This window comes from Tachysurus fulvidraco, chromosome 19, assembly GCF_022655615.1.
Source record: "Tachysurus fulvidraco isolate hzauxx_2018 chromosome 19, HZAU_PFXX_2.0, whole genome shotgun sequence".
NCBI classification, from domain to species: domain Eukaryota; kingdom Metazoa; phylum Chordata; class Actinopteri; order Siluriformes; family Bagridae; genus Tachysurus; species Tachysurus fulvidraco.
The window spans coordinates 5,609,164-5,634,075 of NC_062536.1; the positions used below are offsets into that span (position 1 = coordinate 5,609,164).

General features: G+C 39.9%; 4 protein-coding genes across 10 annotated transcripts in view; 1 reads left to right on the plus strand and 3 right to left on the minus strand.

Annotated features, from left to right (window-relative positions):
• Window positions 1-15: 15 nt before the first annotated feature.
• On the minus strand, window positions 16-8,438 carry ada2b (adenosine deaminase 2b). The gene is made up of 10 exons (XM_027154133.2): window positions 8,276-8,438; window positions 7,678-7,993; window positions 7,366-7,585; window positions 6,167-6,377; window positions 5,950-6,077; window positions 5,605-5,695; window positions 5,399-5,507; window positions 2,145-2,302; window positions 710-912; window positions 16-622 (listed from the first exon to the last, which is right to left on the minus strand). The coding sequence occupies exons 2-10, from the start codon at window positions 7,988-7,990 to the stop codon at window positions 532-534; spliced, it is 1,524 nt and encodes a 507-aa protein (XP_027009934.2). The 5' UTR covers window positions 7,991-7,993; window positions 8,276-8,438; the 3' UTR covers window positions 16-531.
• A 143-nt stretch (window positions 8,439-8,581) lies between these two features.
• atp6v1e1b (ATPase H+ transporting V1 subunit E1b) lies at window positions 8,582-15,221 on the minus strand. Of its 3 annotated transcripts, none has more exons than XM_047804080.1 (10): window positions 15,053-15,221; window positions 14,978-15,022; window positions 14,298-14,363; window positions 14,006-14,115; window positions 13,829-13,895; window positions 13,650-13,739; window positions 11,901-11,969; window positions 11,696-11,790; window positions 11,522-11,609; window positions 8,582-9,099 (listed from the first exon to the last, which is right to left on the minus strand). In XM_047804080.1, the coding sequence occupies exons 2-10, from the start codon at window positions 15,008-15,010 to the stop codon at window positions 9,037-9,039; spliced, it is 681 nt and encodes a 226-aa protein (XP_047660036.1). In that variant the 5' UTR covers window positions 15,011-15,022; window positions 15,053-15,221; the 3' UTR covers window positions 8,582-9,036. The 3 variants fall into 3 exon arrangements, with proteins under 3 accessions (XP_047660036.1, XP_047660035.1, XP_027009937.2); XM_047804079.1 differs by having other exon boundaries at window positions 14,978-15,041; window positions 15,075-15,184; XM_027154136.2 differs by having other exon boundaries at window positions 14,978-15,221.
• Window positions 15,222-17,336: 2,115 nt separating this feature from the next.
• Window positions 17,337-19,938, plus strand: ccdc167 (coiled-coil domain containing 167). Its single transcript, XM_027154127.2, has 4 exons — window positions 17,337-17,542; window positions 18,124-18,218; window positions 18,322-18,374; window positions 18,457-19,938. Exons 1-4 carry the CDS (start codon window positions 17,492-17,494, stop codon window positions 18,558-18,560), a joined length of 303 nt encoding a protein of 100 aa, XP_027009928.1. The 5' UTR covers window positions 17,337-17,491; the 3' UTR covers window positions 18,561-19,938.
• Window positions 19,939-20,030: 92 nt separating this feature from the next.
• LOC113647404 (clathrin coat assembly protein AP180-like) overlaps window positions 20,031-24,912 on the minus strand; it is a 40,751-nt gene continuing 35,869 nt past the window's right edge. For 3 of the 5 annotated variants that reach the window (XM_047804063.1, XM_047804064.1, XM_047804066.1), the window contains 4 exons: window positions 23,986-24,039; window positions 23,814-23,903; window positions 21,262-21,359; window positions 20,031-21,157 (listed from right to left, as the gene is read on the minus strand). In XM_047804063.1, coding sequence (XP_047660019.1) covers window positions 21,273-21,359; window positions 23,814-23,903; window positions 23,986-24,039 — 231 coding nt within the window. In that variant the 3' untranslated portion in view covers window positions 20,031-21,157; window positions 21,262-21,272. The remainder of the gene's footprint in view (window positions 21,158-21,261; window positions 21,360-23,813; window positions 23,904-23,985; window positions 24,040-24,912) is intronic. The other 2 variants (XM_047804065.1, XM_047804067.1) reach the window with 1 other exon arrangement.

Genomic DNA, 24,912 nt, shown 5'->3' on the forward strand with positions numbered 1-24,912 from the left:
GACTGACAGATTGAATTAAACTGTAATGTATTTCATTTTATTATCTTGGATGTACAAATTCAGTAAACTGTTGTCTGTTTGTTTTTTTTAAACGTATTATTATTATTATGCTGATACAAAATTTCCTAATCCACCAAACTCAACAGTCAACAATTATAAAATATTTCAATTAATTTTGTTTTAATACTTTAAAAACGTCAATTTATTTTTAAAACATTTCATTCACCGAACAGAAAAAAGAAATAATTTAAAACAAAATTTTAAGATCAAAATCATTTAACGTAAAATCAGCTGCCTCCAATCACTTTGTAAATATTTTCATGTATTTGTTTATTTAAAAAAAAAAAACATTTTATAAAAGCATTTTATAGCAGTTGATCATAAATCATTGTTTTATTTAGTCAAATGGGTAAAACATCTCTGTAGAAGTATTTCAAACATCTTTGGCTTCAATTTGGAGTTTTCTAGTTTTGTTTTGTTTTTTTTTTCTATATGAAATTATTATTCAGGTGTTCTTTCTTCTCCCTGTTACTATGGTGAATTCTCTGCTATAAATTTGTTCCACTTTTGTTGCCATAAAGCCATGGCCTTTTCCTTAAGCACTGGTGGCAAGGAACTGTACCTGTACACAAACCAAAGGTCAGTCAAAAATTTACTTCAAAGATATGAAAGATCTTTAATAAAAATTCTAAACACAAAAACTTTCCACCTGATTGAATTCATTGCCAACTCCTTCAGCGTTCCTACACTGGCACTCAGACCTCCGATTCCTACAAAGACTTCGTAGAAATCATAAGTGAGTCCGGCAGTGCCGAACAAGGTGGGATCATCAGAGCTCACCACCATCGGATGTCCCTCTGACATTAACACTGCAGCAGGGTGATTTCTCAGATCTGAGACCAGCTTCAGCACCTACAGTTGGTATAAATCCATCCAGACATTAGTGAAAAAAAAAGACAGGTAGTTTTATATATATATATACACACACTACATATCCAAAAGCATGACCCCCTGTGTTTGCTGTTATAACATGCTCTGTTTGTCTGGGAAGTCTTTCCATTAGATGTAGCGTGTCTGTGGGGATTAGTGATCATTCAGCTACAGGAGCATTAGTGAGATCAGACACTGATGTTGGAGTGTGTCTGTGGGGATTAGTGATCATTCAGCTACAGGAGCATTAGTGAGATCAGACACTGATGTTGGAGTGTGTCTGTGGGGATTAGTGATCATTCAGCTACAGGAGCATTAGTGAGATCAGACACTGGTGTTGGAGTGTGTATGTGGGGATTAGTGATCATTCAGCTACAGGAGCATTAGTGAGATCAGACACTGGTGTCGGAGTGTGTCTGTGGGGATTAGTGATCATTCAGCTACAGGAGCATTAGTGAGATCAGACACTGATGTCGGAGTGTGTCTGGGGATTAGTGATCATTCAGCTACAGGAGCATTAGTGAGATCAGACACTGATGTCGGAGTGTGTCTGTGGGGATTAGTGATCATTCAGCTACAGGAGCATTAGTGAGATCAGACACTGATGTCGGAGTGTGTCTGTGGGGATTAGTGATCATTCAGCTACAGGAGCATTAGTGAGATCAGACACTGATGTCAGAGTGTGTCTGTGGGGATTAGTGATCATTCAGCTACACGGGCATTAGTGAGATCAGACACTGATGGTGTAAGAGTGAGGAGGTCTGGGGTTAGGTCAGTGTTCCAGTTCATCCCAAAGGTGTTCAGTGGGGTCAGAGTCAGGGCTCAGTGCAGGACACTCTGTAGAGTTGTTTGCTTCCAGCTTTGTGGCAACAGTTTGGAGAATAACCACATATGCGTGTGATGATCAGGGGTGAACATACTTTAGGCTGTATAGTGTAACACCACCAAGAATCCTATAATGCGCATCTTTAAAGGCTGTTAAAGTCTAACTTTTCTAAAGTCTCAGATTTAAAAAAAAAACCTTTGCTAAGTAAAACTGGAAATTATATCAGATCATTCATTCAAGAATTTTTTTCTCCATAGAGAATCATGACACTTTTGTATGTTTGTATTTTGGGGATAAATTAAACAAAGCACCTCAAAAACGATCAGCACTCGTAGTTAGCTAAATAACTAGAGATATTTTGTTTGATTCCATGTTGCAGATGCTATACCTGATTAGATATAGGACATACTTCCACTGGCACTCCCATTTTCCTGGACAGCTCTTTCGCCAGGGGATGATGTGCCAGGGCAAAACCATGCCCAATACGTGTAGTGTTAAATAACAGAGCATCCAGAATGTTCCTGTCAACATCTGTGCCGTACAAGTCTACAAAAACATATAAACATACACACTATAAACAGCATAATATTTAATTCATCCATATAAGAATTTGTTCCACAATTATTATGCTATAACTATTATTAGGTTATATCAAAATTTATCGTTTGTTACTTCTGATTTTTGGAGTGTGTGTTGCTCATAGCAACCAACAGCCATCATAAGGATATTATTAATATAAGGAAGTCATTTCAGATATATTTAAATACAGATGCCAGAAGTGGATCAGCTCAGAGTGGACAGAATGATGGACCAAATATGTTCCAGTTTTGAGACTTTACTTAAACTAAATGTGAACTCAAGGAGATATATCAATTTATCAATTATTTATCAATACAAGTTTTCAAGCAATAAGGGTGGATTTCAAAAGGTCTTTAGGTGACACTATATTTATACCCAAAATAAAAAGCTCTTTGTTATTATTATTATTATTATTATTATTATTATTATTATTATTATTATTATTATTATTATTATTTTGCGGTAAAACCAATCTTTGCATTTTTTGGCCACGCCACTGATTTCAGAGACAGTAACAGAGAGAGCAGGTTGTGTATAAATGTAGTTTATAATTGACTGAAGATTTCTGATGAGATTTATCAGGTGTGATCACACCATACTTCTATTTTCCCCAAAATGCCATCTCTTTAAATAACATAGAGGATGTGTATCGTGTTCTGTAAATATAACGTATTGTAATCTACAGATTGCAGTATAAACCAGTTACAGGTGCCTTCGTATCAGTTAAAGCACTGACTGTATTAGACGTTTTCTCATTTTCTTGCTGCACATCTATTTCAATATGAGCTCTGACATAACATGTATCAGCCAGAATAAGATCTCACACGGTCATTTGCACTGACATACAGGAATCTATGGCGCACACACAGAGCTGTAGGATCTTGACTGAGAGTGTGTGGACAGGAATAAAAACGCTGAGGCAGATTACATGGTGAGTCTGTAAACTGTTAGACAAATGGAAAACAGTAGTGTCCATGCTAATCACTGATTCAACAAATGTGTAAGGTATGGTTAGCTAGGCTATTTACACTATTTGTTTAATCTGGAGTAAACCTACTGTTTAAGTCGCCTCTTAATAACAATTCTCTACAGTGGTTTCAGATGAAGCGAATCAGGTTATAACTTATGCAAAAGATATAAATCACAAAGGTGACCCTTTATCCAACTTAATTATTCTCTATTTACTCATGAAGTTGTTCACATTAGTGCTTTCCCTTCCGATAGCTCCCCCTGACAGTGCTTGGTGACTTCAACCTCCCCTCTGACAAGCTACATTCTTCTTCCCTCCTGTCTCTTCTCGACTCTTTCTCCCTCACACTCAACAGCTACATCCCCACACACAAAGGAGGCAATGTCCTGGACCTGGTTTTCACCCGTCCTTCTCCAGCTACAGACGTGACTGCTACCCCACTACACGTCTCTGATCATCACCTGGTATCCTTCACCATCACTCTACCTATCCTACCTAAAACTACCTCTCACCCCCTTGCTCTTACCCGCCGCAACCTTCACTCCGCAACCTTCACTTCAGCCCTGACTGCACTTACATCTCAGAGTATGCATTCCCCTACACCTTCGTTGTCACATTTCTCAACTGTGGCAGCAGAAGAGATTTTACAACTCATCCAGTCCTGCAATCCTACCACCTGCCCATTGGATCCACTCCCTACCACTATGCTCCAGACCATCTCACAAGACCTCTTGCCCTTCATTTCCACTATCGTCAATAGATCCATAGCATCTGGTCAGGTACCAACTACCTTCAAGAGAGCAAGGGTTATGGAGGGGAGTGACATCTGCTCCACGCAGACTCTCCATTGGCGTCCCACAGGGCTCAGTACTTGGTCCTCTTCTTTTCTCCCTGTATACTCACTCTCTTGGTGAAGTTATTTCATCACATGGGTTCTCTTACCACTGCTATGCTGATGGTACACAACTTATCTTCTCTTTCCCACCCTCAGATGCCACAGCTTCTGACCGGATCTCAGCATGTCTGGCAGAAATTTCATCATGGATGACTGCTCATCAGTTAAAGCTCAATCCTAGCAAAACTGAACTGCTGTTCATCCCAGGTGATTCATGCCCAGGTCATGATCTTGCAATATCCTTGCACAACGATCTGATCTCCCCTTCAGCCACAGCTCGCAACCTTGGGGTAACCATGGACAATCAACTGTCCTTTTCCTCTCATGTTGCTAATGTGACTCGCTCATGTCGGTTTCTTCTCTACAACATTAGAAGAATTCGTCCATTTTTGACCACACAGACTGCTCAGGTACTTGTTCAGTCTCTTGTCATTTCTAGACTGGATTACTGCAATGCACTGCTGGCAGGTCTACCTATGAACGCAATCCGCAAATAATCCAAAATGCAGCTGCCCGGCTTGTTTTCAACCTGCCAAAGTTCTCGCATACCACCCCGCTGCTGCGATCCCTCCACTGGCTTCCGGTAGCTGCACACATCCGATTCAAAACACTAATGCTGGCCTACAAAGCCAAAAATGGACCAGCTCCCTCTTACCCCAAAGCCCTCATCATTCCCCGCACTGCACCCCGCAACCTCCGATCTACCAGCACTGCTCGACTGGTTCCACCATCTCTCAGGGTAAGAGGCAAGTATACTACAAGACTCTTCTCTGTTCTGGCACCAAGGTGGTGGAATGAACTTCCCCTAGAGGTCCGGACACTGAGTCACTGGTTATTTTCAAGCGGCGGTTGAAGACCTACTTACTCAGGAAACATTTCAACTAGCACTTCTTTCCTTATCTTTTGCATTTTAAAAAAACAAAAAACAAAAAAAACCCCACAACCTTTGACATTTTTTCATTGTAACTTTGAACAAATGTTTTAAACTCATGGTATCTTAAGTATGTAACCTAGTGAACCAGCATTAATGTATTCAATGTTAGAGATTTAAGCACTTATGTACGTCGCTCTGGATAAGGGCATCTGCCAAATGCTGTAAATGTAAATGAAAAGCAAATCTGAAAAATGTCTCCCCTTGTAAACATCTAAAAGAAAGATATATTCACTGTATATGTTACATGTTGTGGGGAAAACATACCAGTCTCGCCTGCGTGGAAGAAATAGGAAAGTTTGGCATGAACCTGGGTTGGGACTGATAAAGCATCCCGATAATACCATATAGAATTTCCTCTATCCTCACGCCCAACCTACAGCAAGACATAATCCCAAGTATAGATCGTTAATTTAGAAACAAAAAAACAGATGTGGTTTTGGCATAAAGTCGTGTACAGTAAGAGATTTCACCAGATCGAAGCCAGCGATGATCTCTGGAAAGCACTTTTGCATTTTTATGGTATCTTTTACTGCTTGCTTGATCATAGATAAGTTCTGTATCCTGTAAAAGGGAGCAAAAGAAGATTTTAAAACAGCAAGACTTACACAAGATATACAGACAAGTGACGATCGACTTCGACAATAATCATCATATACCATCTCTATAAGATTTCCACTACAATCTGACAAAAGAGCTCCAATGCAAAATTGGAGTGGTTCTACAGCACATGTCTATAGAGCTGTACTGGACTGATACACACCATTATATAAATAATATTCTCTCTCTCTCTTTTTGTACCAGAAAAGTGTACTTACCTATGGACAGATACAATTATTCTCATCCCAATGAAGTCTGGATGCTCCAACTTGAACTGCTCAGTTAGATTTTTGTAGGTTTGTATAGACCATACTTTGTCATGGAGAGTGCCATCAAGCTCATATGTCTGCAGCAGAAAATGAGTTATAAACCTAGCCTGGAGCTGAACATCTTTTCATATGACATCTGTAAGAATCATACTCATTATTCACCAACCTGGGACAGACCTGTCCTCAGCTCCAGATACATTATATTATCATTGTAAAGCTGCAGGAGGCCTTGATAGAGGTAATCTTTAAAAACCGGTGCATAGGTGATCAGCCCTGAGATTGAGGTAAATATTTGCTCAAACTGATTCCACACTTCGTCCTGAGTCGGGTAAGCCGCATCCGGATCCTCAGTGAAGAGCGTGAGGTTCCGCATCAAACTAAGCATGAAATGTGTAAAAGATAAAATTGATCTTAGTCAGCAATCTAAATCTCTTGTGTTTGTTGTGTGTCTTGGCTTTGGGGTAAGAAACAAATCAGTCCAAACCATGTGGTAAAATGTGTAATGGCATGATGAGATCATAATAGAACATTTTGGATATTGTTTTAAAAGATATATTTGGTGCCAAAACTAGACAATTTATCATCCAAAGAATGATCCCATGGTGAAGCATGGTGGTGGCGGCATCATGCTATTTATCTGCTTCTCTTCAGCTGGTACTGGAGCTATAGTCAAGTCATATACAGTACATCTCCTAATGCCAATGTCAATATACCCCCAAGAGGGCTGTGTACAGAAGATCCTCTCACAATCTGATATAAATGGAGCATTTTTGTTAGGACAAATGAAGTAAATTATAATAATTTGTTTTATTTCATTCGTTTTGTTGAAATAAAAAAACATTTTTTATTTTATTTCATAAACTGTAACTCTCAAAAACACTGAGTGCTGCATTACAATCAAAATGTAATTGAATGAAGAATTAGTCAAGGGGTGTGTATACTTATGCATTCATTTTTATGCACTGACAAACACCCTGAAAACATAAGGAGGGATCCACTGTGCAGTATATACAATGTTTTAGCTGATAAAATACAATAAAATACACCTTCCTCACTACCATCGATAATGGGACATGCATGGGACAGGTATTATATTCATGAGACCCAGAAGATTCTTAAAGTATTTAAGATTAGGAATGAACAGCTAGAATTACATTTTCGAGTCATGTGGGCTTGGGTTTGTATTCATAATATAATGGCCAAAACTGTACTGATTCAACTCCCATAACTGTATCGTTAACGACTAAACCAGTCATATCATTTCAGACCAACACTCCTACCTTGAAACACATCACACTCTCCAGCAGGTCTTTATAAATACTATCATCTCATCTTAAATAATAACAACGTTCTACAGTAGATCACCTCTTGTCAAAAGCAGGTACGTCACTCATGGTGGCCCTCAGTTTCTCCAACAAGTTCCACTGAGAGCAACCCAAACGTTGGAACGGCTGCCATGCAGAGAATACGAACTGCACGTGACCCGTCCGAGTGAAACAAACATAGCAGTGAGGCCGATAGGTCACGTTCATCACGAGCCACTCCACGCTTACCAGAGCAGAACTGTGGATGTGTAGGATTGCACCTTAAAGGAACACAGAGTAGAACAATGTAATGTGTGATCAACTTCTCGGTGCTCAGGAACCCTCATTCAAGTTTAAAGAGGCGTGAAAGTACCTTTTGGCATTTCTTGTAGAATTTTAAACACAGGACTTTTTTGGATGTAGGGCTTTGCTTTAAAGAAGTGCATAGCTGGAGGAAAATGTGAAGCCTTCATCTCTTGCTCTTTCAGTTTATGAAGTAAAGAGTCAAGACGAAGCTCTGCCGCACTGAGCGCCACTCTGCCACCGATCCGCCTGGAGGCTTCCTCCTGTAGTAAAAGCTCTCTCTGATGAGGGTCTGGTAGACATTTGCTCTCTTTCACTAAGGCTAAAACCAGCATCATCAACAGAGCTGTAGTAGGGCATGATGTATAGCAAAATCTCTTCATGGTCTGTAAGGAAAATGAGCAAGAGAGTCATTACTCATGTCTGATTCACATTCTTAAGACCTTATTTAGCTCAGCATTTTCCAGTTCTTACTATGCAAGTAAGCAACAAGTAAGTAAGCAACAAAATGAAATAAGAGCCATGATACCGTTATCAGTGATCGGCCTCTATACAATATAACCACACTTGTTTTCTGTCTCACCAGCTTTAATACAATTGAATAAAAATTTTTTTTAAAAAGTCATAGAAAAATTTAAAATGACGAAAATATATATGAAGACACTTACCTTAGAAATTAGTCTCTTCTACTAAATCCTTTTTTCACTACTGAGCCATGGAGTGCTGCTTACCTTCAAGTGTGTGAACAAGAGACTAAACTTCCTACATGACTGTCCGGTTTCAAGACACTTCACTTCCCCAAAGTCTATTAGCACACTTAGTCAGCTGAATAAGGCTCTCCATTATTTCTCCCAAGTACACTGATAATAGAGGAACAACAGAGCAAGTCATAAGATCCTGAAAGTGTCTGAGAACTTCCACAGTTGCACATTCTCAAGTTGAACATCCACCATTCTGAGACACCGAACAATACATTTTAAGTCAACACCGGAATATTCTTTATTTCTTTCAGTTATTTCCACATTCATGTAATCTCAGCGTTCACACAAAAATGGGTTCTTCATTTATACAGCACATGATTTGACAAAATGAGACGAACAACGTAACTTGTACAAGAACGTAAACTAAAATATAGAGGAATGTCTTAAATATGGGAGAATGTCCAGATAACATTAAGACTTGTTTTGGAGTCACGATTGTAAGCATTCAGACACACTTGTAAACATATGATCCTTAGAATCTAAAATCAAATCATACGGCAACAACGAATCACAAAATGCACCACGAACATGTACATAAAATTCTTAAGTTAAATACTGCTTATACACGTTAATTTAATCTTTTACATCTGAATTAAAATAAAGACAGGAGCTACGTGGGTTTGATCTATTCTGGACCCGAATGCTCCTTGGATCACACCCAGAGATGATTAGTCCATGAACCTGCGGTTCTGATTCACACCAAACAGGGCAACTCGGATTTCAGGCATCATCTAAGCAGAAAAGGTGAAGAAACAACTGGGTTAGGATTCATTATCATGAGAATCAGAAGAATGCAACAATGATTCTATAGTTAGAAAAAAGCAATTAATTTAAGTGTATTAAAGCATCGATTCATCGAGTTATACACAAAAATCTCTACATTGTTCTGCACTAAGCTGTATCTCTGTTCTATGATCTTCTTTGCCTTATTTTCCATCCATAAACCTTATGACCATCTAAACTGTTCCATGTTCTCAGGGGAGGTATAAAGGTGACTAACTTATGTTGCTGCTTTATGATGGTGGAATAGATTACAGTTGTTTATAAAGTCATGCCCTAAAACAGATTTGATTCATTAGTCAAGGCATTAGAGTCATAAGAAGTCAATTTTTCATTCATTCATTCTCTACCACCTATCCGAACTTCTCGGGTCACGGGGAGCCTGTGTCTATCTTAGGCGTCATCGGGCATCAAGGCAGGATACACCCTGGACGGAGTGGCAACCCATCACAGGGCACACACAACGGACAATTTTCCAGAGATGCCAATCAACCTACCATGCATGTCTTTGGACCGGGGGAGGAAACCGGAGTACCCGGAGGAAACCCCCGTGGCACGGGGAGAACATGCAAACTCCACACACACAAGGCGGAGGCGGGAATCGAACCCCCAACCCTGGAGGTGTGAGGCGAACATGCTAACCACTAAGCCACCGTGCTCCCCAAGAATCAATTTAATCAATTTACTTGTCTGTGTTTTTTATTTTATTCTGTCAATCTTCTACAGATTTTCTTTTGCATTTTGTCTTTTCAATGTGCTATAGAACAAAGGCCAACTTAACAGTGACAAAAATATTGTTGTTTGTTGTGTATAGGCACAAAGACCTTCAGGTTTAGCTGGGAATGTTGAAAACACTAGACCAGGGGTCAGCAACCTTAAACACTCAGAGCCATTTGGACCCGTTTCGAACAGGAAAAAAAAAAAAAAAAAAAAAACACAGGGAGCCACAAAACCCTTTTGACATCTAAAATGAAGAGAACCCCTCATATACAGTTTTTTTTACCTTTATGGAAAGTGTGTAGAAAAAACTGTCGTGTTGCATTTATGAAATCAATGATCTGCTACAGAGTAAACGAAAATTTATTTCTGCAGGCAAACAAAAATATTTTGAACAGTTTGAACTAACCTTAATAAAAAAGACGCTGGGTTGAAGGTTACTTTCAAATAAAATGTTCAATGTATAATTGAGTCCTCTTTGTATTCATGACCAGGGCTCTCAAGTTTTGAAGACAGGCAAGCGTGACATCTCCAACCTCCTCCCCCACAACCCCATTTTTCTTTCATTGGTTGTTGCGTTAAATCTTACCCAGATAGTGCTATTTTCTGATTGGCTATTGTGTAGCTTCTTTTTTTTTTGATTGGCTGATAAGTGTCAGGCTCGACTAAGAACTGAGACGCGCTTGATTCCTGCTCGGTTCCATAGAGGCAGCGGTGAGGACTGATACGTTTTGGGTGCTGCGGCATATTAAATATATGATAAATAGTCAAAATGTTTTTCTGCGTGAGAAATACGATGTGTGGCGGGAGAACGTGAGAAAAGACCGAAATGCGCGACACTTGACAGTCCTGCATGACATCAAAACTTTAACTTGCCGGCTGCAGCAAACCAAAAATGCGTCTGTTTGTGTGTCGGATTTCACAAGTTGGCAGTTATGACACATATTTTGAGCGACAAAAAAATTAAACACGGTTTATTTTAATGTCACAAGAGCATCACGAACTTAGAATTACATTTAAAAAAAAAAAAAAAAACTAACTAATTAAAATAAATTTAAATTAAATATTTATTTTCCAAATCTACAGGGAGCCGCAGCAGAGGGATGAAAGAGCCACTTGCGGCTCCGGAGCCGCGGGTTGCCGACCCCTGATCTAGACAATAGCATAGGTCTGAAATGTTAACACTGTTGCTCAGGTTTTGCCTTTAAGCTTTGGATTCATGTAAGAAAGCCATACAGAATTTCTATACTTAGGTTCAGCTCTGATATCTCAAAGCATTAAGGTCTCCTGACTACTGAGGAATCCTAGGACAATCGTAGGAAATACTCGGATGGAATTTCTGGAAAGGATTTAATGACAACTTTGGAGTTTTGTCATCATGATTTTCTGGGTATTCGGGTGGCATGTCAATTTTGTCCATTTTTGTAATGATTACCCAAGTATTAAAAGTGTCCGTGACTTAAATAGCATGGACTACAGTTCTATCAAAATGTCTTCATAAAATGTTTGACTATTCATTATATACAGTATGCAAGCTTTCATCATTAATCTGCTAAGATTTTAAAGCTTCTCAATGCTACTGATTGTTGGTTGAATACCATGATATTGTAGCAGAACACCCTGTCCATGGTAGACTTCTAATCCATCATACCCTACCTGCTGTGCCAGAAGGTCCAGCCTGCTCTCCAGAGTGTTTGACACTTTAATCTTGCCATCTGCATTATAGAGCTCAATCCCACCCGAGCTATAAAGAGAAAAAGAAGAACAACAGTTCAGTGCTTCAGGTTCCTGACTACAGAAATGACTTCTTCTAAAAAGGCGGATACACACATATCTGAAGGGAGGAAGTTGTCCTGGTCGATCCGCACTTCGAGATTGCACTTCACAGCTGCTTTGTAGACGGGGATGTTTTTCTGCACAGCAGCCTGACATTAGAGAGAGACATGATGTTTTACAGCATCGAATCACAAGTTAATTCATTCATTCTTAATTACTCCATGGACAGATTTATACACTGCACGAAGTTGAATCTTACCTGCACCATGGCCAAGTCTTGCTTGCGGCAACGGATCACCACTTTGGGTTCAAGCAGCTGATAAAATCCCTGAGAAGCATAAAATATTTTATAAGGGTCTTGTGATTCATTAATTTTCTACCGCTTATCTGAACTCCTCGGGACACAGGGAGCCTGTACCTATCTCAGGCGTCATCGGGCATTGAGGCAGGATACACCCTGGACCTGGAGTGCCAACCTATCACAGGGCACACACACTCAATCACTCACACACTACGGACAATTTTCCAGAGATGCCAATCAACCTACCATGCATGTCTTTGGACTGGGGGAGGAAACCGGAGTACCCGGAGGAAACCCCCGAGGCACGGGGAGAACATGCAAACTCCACACACACAAGGCGGAGGCGGGAATCGAACCCCCAACCCTGGAGGTGTGAGGCGAACGTGCTAACCACTAAGCCACCATGCCCCCCGGTCTTGTGATTATACCCACAAATTTAACCTGTTAGCAAAGATAACAGGCCACCTTGTTCCTTAAGGTATAGTTCACACTATGGACTTACACAAGGTACTCCAATGTATATAATAATATATAATAATATATGCATATATAATTTAGAAGTGTAGTGTGTCTTAAATGGAACACTAAGGTTTTTGTACGGAGAAGAAATAAAGTCAATGCAAAAGGATGTCAAACACACAGTAATGCGATGCCACTTGTTTTAGTAGAATACGTAGAATGTTGAAAAATAAATTACACAATGTGGGCTAATTTAAAAGACATTTGTAATGTATCTTGTTACTGGATTGTCGTTGGCCGCTGTGAATTTGTTTTCCCGTCATCCAGCGTCAGTACCTAATCCACTACCCTAGCCATGGCCATCTTCTACCATGTAAGCAAAGCTGAGTGTTGAGCGCATGAAGTTTGCAACATTCCCTCGTTTTGTTTTTTTTAAATTTCTCTGAATAATTTGCTTCATCCGGGTACTTGAGGTGTTCTTTTCTTGTACAACACACTATTCACATTAAATAAGTATGTGAGTTGGGACACAGCTTTTGTCTCCATTCACATAGAAAGCACATCATAAAGACATCCTGGTACTTTCTTGATCCCATTAGGAAAGTTACAGTAGAGGTACATTACAGACCAAAAGTTTGGACACACCTTCCAAAAGTTTGGACACACCACCTTTTCAACAGGACAATGACCCCAAACACACCTCCAGGCTGTGGAAGGGCTATTTGACCATGAAGGAGAGTGATGGGGTGCTGCGCCAGATGACCTGGCCTCCACAGTCACCGGACCCGAACCCGATCAAGATGGTTTGGGGTGAGCTGGAAGTGCTAAGCATCTCTGAGAGCTCCTTCAAGACTGTTGGAAGACCATTTCAGGTAACTACCTCTTGAAGCTCATCAAGAGACTGCCAAGAGTGTGCAAAGCAGTAATCAAAGCAAAAGGTGGCTACTTTGAAGAACCTAGAATACGACATTTTCAGTCGTTTCACACTTTTTTGTTATGTACGTATATAATTCCACGTGTTAATTCATAGATTTGATGCCTTCAGTGTGAATCTACAATTTTCATAGTCATGAAAATAAAGAAAACTCTTTGAATGAGAAGGTGTGTCCAAACTTTTGGTCTGTACTGTATATCGGTATTCTACACTTACATCAGTCTTAGTGTTAAATGTTTGTTTGCATCGGTTTTTAAATATTCGTTTAGAAATTGCACAAATGAGGATGGGATTGTCCGTGCACAAATTATTACCTGTAGCACTAGTCCATCCATCAGGGCTGAGTACCGAGCTGGATCTCTGGCTACATTAGCCAGCCTATTACGTGCATCATTTATCATGTCCTATAATTAAAAAAAAATAAATTAAAGAGTTCACATAAACACAAACAAACTAGCCAATTTCGAATCCAACTCGAGGACTTATAACCAACCGTGATCATGTTATCACGAGCCTTCAGCACCTTCAATCTGGCCTGGTTCATCAAGTTGGACATTTGACTGTGGAACAAGAAATAGATTGAAGACAGTACACAGAGAAGAAAGTACTTAATGACTCTAGTTTTTTAATCCAATCCTGGAGAGCCTTCTTTCTGCAAGACATGACTCACATTTTCTTCTGCTGCTCAATTTGTTTTTCCTTCTTTTCATAGTACTCCATGATCTTCAGCCTCTGAGTCTGCACCAGGCGACCCTTCTCGATGTTAAACTCTTCTTCTGCCTGCGGAGAAAGACTTACTCCAGTAAAGATGCGCATTATAGCTAAACTTGTTTAGGCTTAAAATTAGCGACTAGCAATTTGATCATGAATTTTTTTTTTTTTAAAACAGACTATAAAGAAATAACTATAGTGATTAAAACATTTATATTATATCAAGCATTTTTAATATAAGCTATGTTTACCTTGGCATCAATTTCCTCTGCTTTTTCATTGGCCTCCTGCTCAATGAAAGCCATCATGTGCTTGATCTAGAGACAAAGAGAAAGAGAAAAATGAGAGATTAAGTGATGATAAAATCAATCAAGTCAAATGGCTGGTGTGATTAATTAAGTAGTAACTGAATATGATCAACAAAGTATGAGCTACAGTGCATGCAGAGGGCCAGACATGTTTTAAACTGCTACACAATCACGTGCTGATGCTTGAATCTGATGGAATACTATATCAGCCTTGACTATATGGCAGGATTTCAGTCTCGGACACAGACATATAGAGTATATATGTGCGTGGGTGTATGTACATACGTGCATGTGTCTGTCATTTAGTCCAAACATTCATTCATTATGATAGATAGATAGATAGATAGATAGATAGATAGATAGATAGATAGATAGATAGATAAACATGTTATAGCGCGCGCGCGCTCACACACACACACACACACACACACACGCACGCACGCACGCACGCACAATGGCGGTGTCCTTCCCTATAACGGTTTTGAAGGTTATATCTGCACACACGCTGTAGTAAATTTTAAGATAAAACATCATAAAGCTCATTCAATTCATTCAACGTCACATTCAGTGCATTAACGGGAGGTTTAATGACGTAAAATCCTCCCACTGTCTCCCATCATCACCTGCTTCTGGACGTCCGCATCGCTGAGCGCCATGTCTGCTGTCTGTCTGCTGTCTGTCTGCTGTCTGTCTGCTGTCTGTCTGCTGTCTGTCTGCTGCACCACGAAGCTCCACTAAAACCACGTCTTGGTCTTTAATAAATGAGCCAGATACAATAACACTATACAATCACACCGGAGAGAGATGTCCCTTAAAGCATCAGCTGATCCTCGGTCAACAATCACAGGCTTCACGTGACACGCACTTCCTTTTCTGAGGACCAATCAGGATTAAGTGCATGTGACCAGGTTAGTCAGTCAATCCAGATGACATGGTCTTGTGTCCAGATATATTATCTTCTGCTTATGTACAGTTTATGTACATGAAATGACATGTACTATGTAATTTCATGTATAGACCACCACCAATAATGGCCAAAAGTATGTGGACACCTGACCATTACACCAATATATAGCTACCATGCACAGTAACACAGTTTCTTTTGTTTTTGCTATTATATTCTCTACTACTATAAACTCTTGTGTGTGTCTGTGGGGATTAGTGATCATTCAGCTACAGGAGCATTAGTGAGATCAGACACTGATGGTGTAGCGTGTCTGTGGGGATTAGTGATCATTCAGCTACAGGAGCATTAGTGAGATCAGACACTGATGTTGGAGTGTGTCTGTGGGGATTAGTGATCATTCAGCTACAGAAGCGTTAGTGAGATCAGACACTGATGTTGGAGTGTGTCTGTGGGGATTAGTGATCATTCAGCTACAGGAGCATTAGTGAGATCAGACACTGATGTTGGAGTGTGTCTGTGGGGATTAGTGATCATTCAGCTACAGGAGAATTAGTGAGATCAGACACTGATGTTGGAGTGTGTCTGTGGGGATTAGTGATCATTCAGCTACAGGAGCATTAGTGAGATCAGACACTGATGTTGGAGTGTGTCTGTGGGGATTAGTGATCATTCAGCTACAGGAGAATTAGTGAGATCAGACACTGATGTTGGAGTGTGTCTGTGGGGATTAGTGATCATTCAGCTACAGGAGCATTAGTGAGATCAGACACTGATGTCGGAGTGTGTGTCTGTGGGGATTAGTGAGATCAGACACTGATGTTGGAGTGTGTCTGTGGGGATTAGTGATCATTCAGCTACAGGGGCATTAGTGAGATCAGACACTGATGTTGGAGTGTGTCTGTGGGGATTAGTGATCATTCAGCTACAGGAGAATTAGTGAGGTCAGACACTGATGGTGTAAGAGTGAGGAGGTCTGGAGTTCAGTGTTCCAGTTAATCCCAAAGGTGTTCAGTGGGGTTGAGTCAGAGTCACTGCTCTGTGCAGGACACTCGAGTTCTTCCACTCCAACTTTAACACACCATGCTTTCGAGGGGCTTTGTGCCCAGGGACATTCTTTTACTGTAACAGTGTCTGAGTCTCAGTTCAAAGGAAGGGAAATTATAATGTTATAGTATACAAAGACTTTCTAGATTAAATTATGTGTTTATAAATTTGTGGGGAAAGAATATATAGTTGTTATGAATATGTTTGGACCACATGCAGATGGTGAGGAGAAGGCCTAGCTGCTTCTTCATCCACCTACACTGTGTACAATTTAGGACAGGACATTCTTGAAATCTATGAAGTTTATGCAGTTATCCAATCTTCTAAAATATCCAGGCCTCTCCGGTACTAACAGCCATGCCACAGTTAAAGTTCAACCGATCACATTTTGTTCTTCCTTATGATGTTTATCAAGAACATTTACCTGCACCTGATCATTTATGCAGTGTGCTTCTGCCACACGATTTGGTCATTAGGTGTAAGTGCCCAGGTGTTCCTATTAAAGTAAACACTAAGTATGTATTTAATTTCTGATGGCTCTCCTAGTCGATTAGAAAGAGAAAATAACAACAGACAAGATAGAAGAGAAGATACTAACAAAAGCTGGTTCTATCTCAGCTCATACAACACATGGAGGGAGAGAAGCATGAAATGGAGCTCTGAGAGCCACTGTGTCAGAAGAAGAAGAAGAAGAAGAACTGTAGCAGTAGAGGAAAGTGACGTGACATACTCAGAATTCGTTCTCTGCATTTGACCCATCCAAAGTGCGCACACACACCCGGAGCAGTGGGCAGCCATTTATGCTGCGGCGCCCGGGGAGCAGTTGGGGGGTTCGGTGCCTTGCTCAAGGGCACCTCAGTCGTGGCCGGCCCGATACTCGAACCCACAACCTTAGGATTACGAGTCAGACTCTCTAACCATTAGGCTAGTAGAGTAGCAGTAGAGGTAGCAGTAGAGGAGTCTGAAGCAGCAGTAGCAGTAGAGGAGCAGCAGTAGTAGTTGTAGAGGACCTTTCTCAGGTTCTCCTCTAGATGGCGCTACACTCCCAGTAAACACTCTTATGCAAAGGAAGAAGACTTTTGGTGGACGTCAGCTCTAAGCAGAGCTTTGTTGTTGTTTTTATTGTTGTTGGTGTTTACCGTTATTATAATTTTATACACGGACCTCTTACACGAAGGCTCTCAGAATGACAAAGGCTAAGAAAATGAAAAGGGAAAAGATTAGTGTTGCGACTGAGGTGAGTCACATGTAGCACCTTGACGCATGGCAGACCGGCCATGTTGACGTTATGTATGTATGTGTGTATGTGTGTGTTGTGACAGAAATGAGTTAATGTGTATACAGCTAAAGCGTGAAATAAATCGATTCTGCACGTATTTTATATCTTAACCTCGATGTAATCAGTGGTGGTTTCTATGCCACTGTTGGTGTTTCTACTGCCACCTCGTGGACCTAAGCGGTATTACATTACTACTTGTAGTCTTGCTTAGACTTTGGGGAAAAAACCCTAAAGAATAGGTAGCCAACAGAGATTGATTAAATTTTATATATATATATATATATATATATATATATATATATATATATATATATATATATATATATAAAATCAAACCCACAGACAAAAGATCAATCCAGTGCACACCTTACAGTGTATATGCCAAATGCTATACTATCCCAATGCATAAAGTGTCCCATTGAGCTGTTAAAGAGAAGATCTTCATATTTATATTGAAATGAATACCAATATAAGTGCTATCACCAGGCAAGCCTTTGGACATTTCTTATTAAATCGAAGCTATTTTTTTTTTGTTCTAGATTGACCGTATTGAGGAGCAGCGATTGAAGTGTCAGAGTAGCCTGGAGAGGGAGGAATTCAGACATCGACGTGAGGAGCTCTCAGATGAAGAAAAGTAAGCTGGCACGTTTTGAATATGGAGAAATTAATTATTACTCACTGTCGTGACTATTACATCAAGTCACATAAGGCTATAACACTCCTATGTGTTTCCAAAGACAGGCTCTTGAGGATGAAATGGCGATCATGAACGAGAGGATAAAGACGTACGGTAATGCAACGAAAAATACATTTTGGTCCAAAAGAATAAGTTTTGTTGCTGTGGAGTTGATTAGATGTGTATGTTGTTTCAGAGAAGGAGCTTGCAGATTTGCGAGGTGAGAACAGGAGGAATATGATGCTGTCTGTAGCACTGCTGGTCATCACTGCGCTTTTCTATTACGCCTTTGTTTATTGAGGACACCTGTATCCACACCGCCGCCTTGAGCCGTCATTCATCTTCTGTTTTTAGAAGGCTAGTATTATTATTACATAATGATACCTGTGAGACCTGTCAGTGGTGGGATTTATGTGCAAGGCAGCATTTGAACAGTCAGTTTTTGAGTTTGGCAAAATGGGCAAAAGTGTTTGTAAAGTCTTGGTGTCGGAAACCACAGCATACCTTATGTGAAGTCCATGTTTCTGTTAGTCAGAGCTTTTCTGCACAACAGACCAACACTATTTTAGATAGGTGGTGTATGTACATCATTTTACATTATTGGCTTCTGGGGTCTGATCTTTTTTTTGAGTGAATAAATTAAAAAAAAGACACAAAATAGAATTGGAAGGAAATATATGTATATTTGTAAAAACTCATAATGAGAACCAGGAGACCTGAAAGAAGGTTCCATGTTTGTATTGCGTTTCAGAAATCATTTGTATCACTGTTAACATTTTTAATAAGGGTGTATAAACTTTTTCACTCATGTGTCATGTACAGTATGTGATGTATGTTCCGTTAGGGCAAATATGTAATATGACGATGTACACAAACATCCTGCGTACTTGTCTCGTACTTGCCAAAATCTACACTAGATCTTACTACATGTGTGAATTTTGATAAAACTGTGTAAATATATATAAATATTTCAGCTGCTGGGGTTTTTGTGGTGTTGGTTTTTTTTTTTTTACATTTAATTTATATTGGATATACATATTTTAATGAAGGGCCACTTTGGGTGATGTATTATATTCTAGGTCATTTATTTTGTTTTTATATTAAATCCTCTGATAGTTTTGATCGTCTCTGTGAGTTCCTTACTATAGAAACCCAAATTTTATTTGTCGGTACAACAAACAGCGTATGATTGTGTATGTGAAGGATAAAATTAGAATTTCTATAGTAACAACTCATGTGCCACATAATATAAGACTAATAATAATCATATTTTAATAATAAAGTGGTATTTTCTTTAAGGATACAGTTACTAAACTTTTATGCAAGGATTCTTCACTGTAAGTAGTTTTCCGCCATTGGAAAGTCTTCAGGACTGACAAGATTGCTTGTTCTGGATTCTGAGTGAAACGACAAGCTCTAAGACAGGGAGAGAGCATTTATTATTGCTATAACATAAACCATTACAGGAAATAATAATTTGTCTTGTTGATGTTCCACAATGATGATTCAAGCTATTGTTAACACCATTTCATCATATATCAAGCTTAAATAAAATGTATTCTGTCCCTACTGTTGTATTGTGACTTCGGACTTCTTGAGATACGCGGAATGATTATTACCCACATGTTGAAGGTGAAATATCAGCATTAAACTTGAACTCGGGTTCAAATGCAGTCTGGAGGTGTGTTGTGTGACGTTGATTGATGCAAAATGCTGTAAATACAGTAAGTGAAACGAGATACAAAACACCATCTGTCTTTAGTCGCTGAATGTTTTCCAGGTAACTTTTTATTGCATTTCTACAGGACTTGCATGCACAGAAGAGTATTGGGACAGAGAGGGGGTTATTACATCCAAATTCAGATCCAGCAAAAAAAGAAAAACAAAACTAACCAGCACATCCACTGTTAATATAACATTCTACCAACCAGGGTTTTTTTTTTTTTTAACCTCCACGTTTCCTTACTGCAATGGATCGAAACACCATAAAGCGGGTTTAGTCCTTATTATAGACCGGTAAATAAATAAAACCAAGTGTTGTGGTTTTTGTAGTTGTAATTTGTAAATCTCTTACCATCTTGCTAAGGTTTTAGATCCAAGGAAATGTTGTGTTCTACCACGATTCACTACAAGGTGCTATTAAACAGAGCTAGATTGCATCCGGGTGGCAGGAATACATGGATTTGTACAACCGGAAATCTTTTATACCACCTCATTTAATACATAAAGTACTTTCACCATAACTAAAATAGATTCTTTTATCTCAAAATAAAGATTAAGGATAAAATATTCCAAATGCATATCGTTTGTTAATAGGCCTTGTTCAATGTTGCGAGTCACGAGTCACTGAGAGAAGAGGAAGGAAAGCAGGTCATCAGTGAACAGAACGGAGATGCTACACAAACCTTAATACGTCCGTTAATGCTATGTTCGTTCCTGTGGTCCCAGAAGCTGAATGGCTAAAAGCTAGACAACTAATACTTCAATGACAACAACGGATCCAGTGAGCCCAGTGATATGTACCACACCAAACACATTATTTTTCTCCACAGAAAACATTACACAGCTGATTGGGTTCCTCACAGGAGGGAAAAAAACAAGGCAGGAAAAAAAAAAGGAATACACATCCGCAGACGTGGATGTACAAGGAAGGATGCATCCATCAATACCTTTTTTTTTTCTTTTCTTTTTTTTAAATATAGCCTGGAAACATTAAAATACGCACACACACATATACATTATCACTTTCACAGGTTGTAATACAACATTAGACAGAAAGAGAGAGAGAGAGAGAGAAGGAGGAGGAGGGATGGAAGGAGGTCCTGAGGATACTGATCTGAATAGAAATGCACACATCCATTTCCTCAGGATCGCTGCCTTGCTGCCTCTCTGTGCTTCTGCACACAGAGAGAGAAAGCAGCTTTTAGCCTATTTGTAGATATTATTTCTGATGAAGAAATGATTAACAACAGAGTAAGTGAAGAAAAACAGACAGATGTACCTGATGGTGACCTATAGGAAGTCCTTGATGTTCAGGTCGGCAAGGGGATCTTTGGGAGGAGGAGGCTTTCTGGGGCTCTGAGTCATTCCAGAGGACATCTGTAAAGAGAAAAAAAAATACACCTACAGGGTAAGAAACAAGTGTTGTAAATGACAACTTTTACTGAAAATGATCCTGGTTGTATTTGTAAATGAATCTAGATCTATGTACAAACAGGAATAGACTGTATACAGTTTCCCTTCACTGTAACTAAGAGACTTAGACACTGTTCCAGCAGGACGATGTCCCGGTACACAAAGCCCCTGAGCTCCATGACGACATGGTGTGTTAATTGTTGGAGTGGAAGAACTCGAGTGTCCTGCACAGAGCTCCGACTCTGACTCAACCCCACTGAACACCTTTGGGATGAACTGGAACACCGACTGAACCCCAGACCTCCTCACTCTTACACCATCAGTGTCTGATCTCACTAATGCTCCTGTAGCTGAATGATCACTAATCCCCACAGACACACTCCAACATCAGTGTCTGATCTCACTAATGCTCCTGTAGCTGAATGATCACTAATCCCCACAGACACACTCCAACATCAGTGTCTGATCTCACTAATGCTCCTGTAGCTGAATGATCACTAATCCCCACAGACACACTCCAACATCAGTGTCTGATCTCACTAACGCTCCTGTAGCTGAATGATCACTAATCCCCACAGACACACTCCAACATCAGTGTCTGATCTCACTAATGCTCCTGTAGCTGAATGATCACTAATCCCCACAGACGATGATCTGCAATTTTTGACGTGTTTGATTTTTGTCATGGCTGACATCACATGTTTTAAGCCTCAACCTATAAGGACACATTATAATCTTATCCTCAAACACGCACATACATTAAGCAGTTATAAATTTTAGTTTCAAGAACAACAGCACTGTTTCTGTACCTGTAATGTTTGAAGCTGGAGAACCCTTATGTCAAGACATTCTTCATGCAAAATGATCCATGCTCCTTAATAATAAACTACAAGTTATCAATAAGGTTTAAATCCAGAGACTGTGCTTCCCACTGCAAAACTCTGAGTATTGGACACTCCAGCGATCATTACCGTCTTGATTCATTACTTTGTCAAAAGATCCATTTACAGACGAGCATCCACACAACCGAATGTTGAGCTGAAATATCCTGCTAGATAGCAGAATTCACAACGACATCACTGTTCATCAGAAGCTCCAGTCTCAAAACAGCACAGAAGAATCAACAACCCACCTTCAACTATACAGTAAGGTATCAGGTGCTCTTCCCTGTACGTAGTCCACTTCTTTTTGTTTTCAGTTGTCACATGAAATGAATCTTGTCTTCAGCACTGCAGCTTGTTTTAATGCAAGTGGAATCTATTTGTCCTTCTATGCTCTTACCTTGTATCTGTAGTAGCTAGAGACTGACATTGTTTTCTTAAGATTATGACAGGGGCAGTAGGGACTGGACACGGGTTGTCAGGAATTAGGCATAAATCTTCTAGTAGGCCTTCTACCAGACCTTGGCCTGGTCCAGATTAGCTTGAACAGGAGATGAGCATGCGGTGATTTTGAGCCAATAATTGATTATGTTTAGCGTTTACGTATCTTCTTTACTTGAGTTCTGTCAATAAAACCTTGATATATTAAATAATGGTGGCCCTTCATCTCTCAATGCTATATGCAGAGTGTTGGGTCCTGAAACCTTTTTTACTCTTGCCCGTGTCTACCAGTGTGATGCTTTATACTTTAATTCTCTCAAACCTCAAAACCTCCACGACAAGTTGGCGTAGTCGGCAGGATTCCGCGCTTGAGGCTCGGCTATGGGAACTCCTGAGGAGGCGTACTGCAGGCGCCTTGAAGGCTGTTAACTTCACCTTGAACTTCACTTCAAAATTGGCCATGAGCTTGAGAGGACTCGGAAGTTCACCGTGAGCGACCTCAACACCGGAATGAAAAGTAAATGGACACGTGGAAGGTGAGAGGATTTATTTTAATAAGAACCCTAGTTAAATTTATTAGTGTTGAATAGTAAAACTATATTGTTGGTTGTCTCTGTGTGGAAACTGGCTGTAAAGAAAGGATTTAGACCTGGATCTGTCGACAGGTCAGGGACCTGGATAGGCACCTAGTGCATGGCCTAGAAATAAAAAGTAAAGCACGGTACTAATCTGGAATTAGGTGCTAAAGGTGCCTTGTTTGTGAGGTTTTCAGAAAACCCGGGGCTAAGAGCTGACAAGCTCTGGGTAGACTCTCCAGAGAGCAAAGCAGGTTAGGGGAAAAGAGAAAAGGCCAACAAAAAAGGATAAAGCACACACATAACGCAGAGAACAGATAGAGACTAAGAGATTAAGAGAGTGAGAAATTGTGAAACCTTTTTTACTCTTGCCCATGTCTACCAGTGTGATACTTTATACTTTAAATCTCTCAAACCTCAAAACTTCCACGATAGTTTATGGCTTGGAATAGTTTGGTGTGTGTGTGTGTGTGTGTGTGTGTGTGTGTGTGTGTGTGTGTGTGTGTGTGTGGTTATGTTACCGGTGCAGCTGGTGCTCCTGCAGATGGAAACTGCGGTCTCATCATAGGCTGCTGGGGGAACATCATGGGAGCGGCACCTGTCGCACCGTGCTGCGTATGACAAACAGAGTGTGAGACACATGTACGTTTCTCACACGCAAGCACTCGGGAAGACGCACATACACATTCTTACCATGCCAAAAGACAACTGGGACCCCATGAGAGGAGAAACCATGGAGGGCACAGGCTATAATGGACGTGTATTACAAAGGAGGGAAGTGGAAATTAATACAAAATAAACCATACTGTACATCACAAACAAACACGCACAAGTTGACAAAAAAGAAAAAGAAAAAAGGGAACACTGAGCTCTATTTCAGAGGGGGAGGTGGTTATGTATTTATAGCATTACCTTATTAGTTACATCACTTCAAGAGTTTTTTTATTAATATGCATGAAATATTGAAAATGATATGATAATCTGTCCAATCTATTGTGCAAGCAGACTTGAGTTGTATCGAAACAGAGTTTAGACTAGTGGAAAGTTAGCAAGTCGAACTGGTCTGAATGTTTGACCAGGATCAGGAGTGATAACACATGTATACTTACACAACAGAAATCTATCTTTACATGTGCAGCATGTGAAGCAACATGTACACTGCAAAAAAAATTCAACTAGAATTGGAAATATCTCGAAAATTGATGACTTTAGCTAGTATTTCGTAAGTTTACCGTAAATGGAACAAAACTGATTATTAAGCCTATATCTAGCCATTTCTATTCATTTTGAGCTTAAATCAGTCTTGTTACAAGCTATAAGCAGATCACTTTAATCACTTCTATTATTTCTTGAAATGAAAATGAAAAAAAAAGCATTTAAATTCATTCACTCATTTTCTACCGCTTATCTGAACTTCTCGGGTCACGGGGAGCCTGTGCATATCTCAGGCGTCAGCGGGCATCAAGGCAGGATACACCCTGGACGGAGTGCCAACCCATCGCAGAGCACACACACACTCTCATTCACTCACACACTACGGACAATTTTAGAGAGATGCCAATCAACCTACCATGCATGTCTTTGGACCGGGGGAGGAAACCGGAGTACCCGGAGGAAACG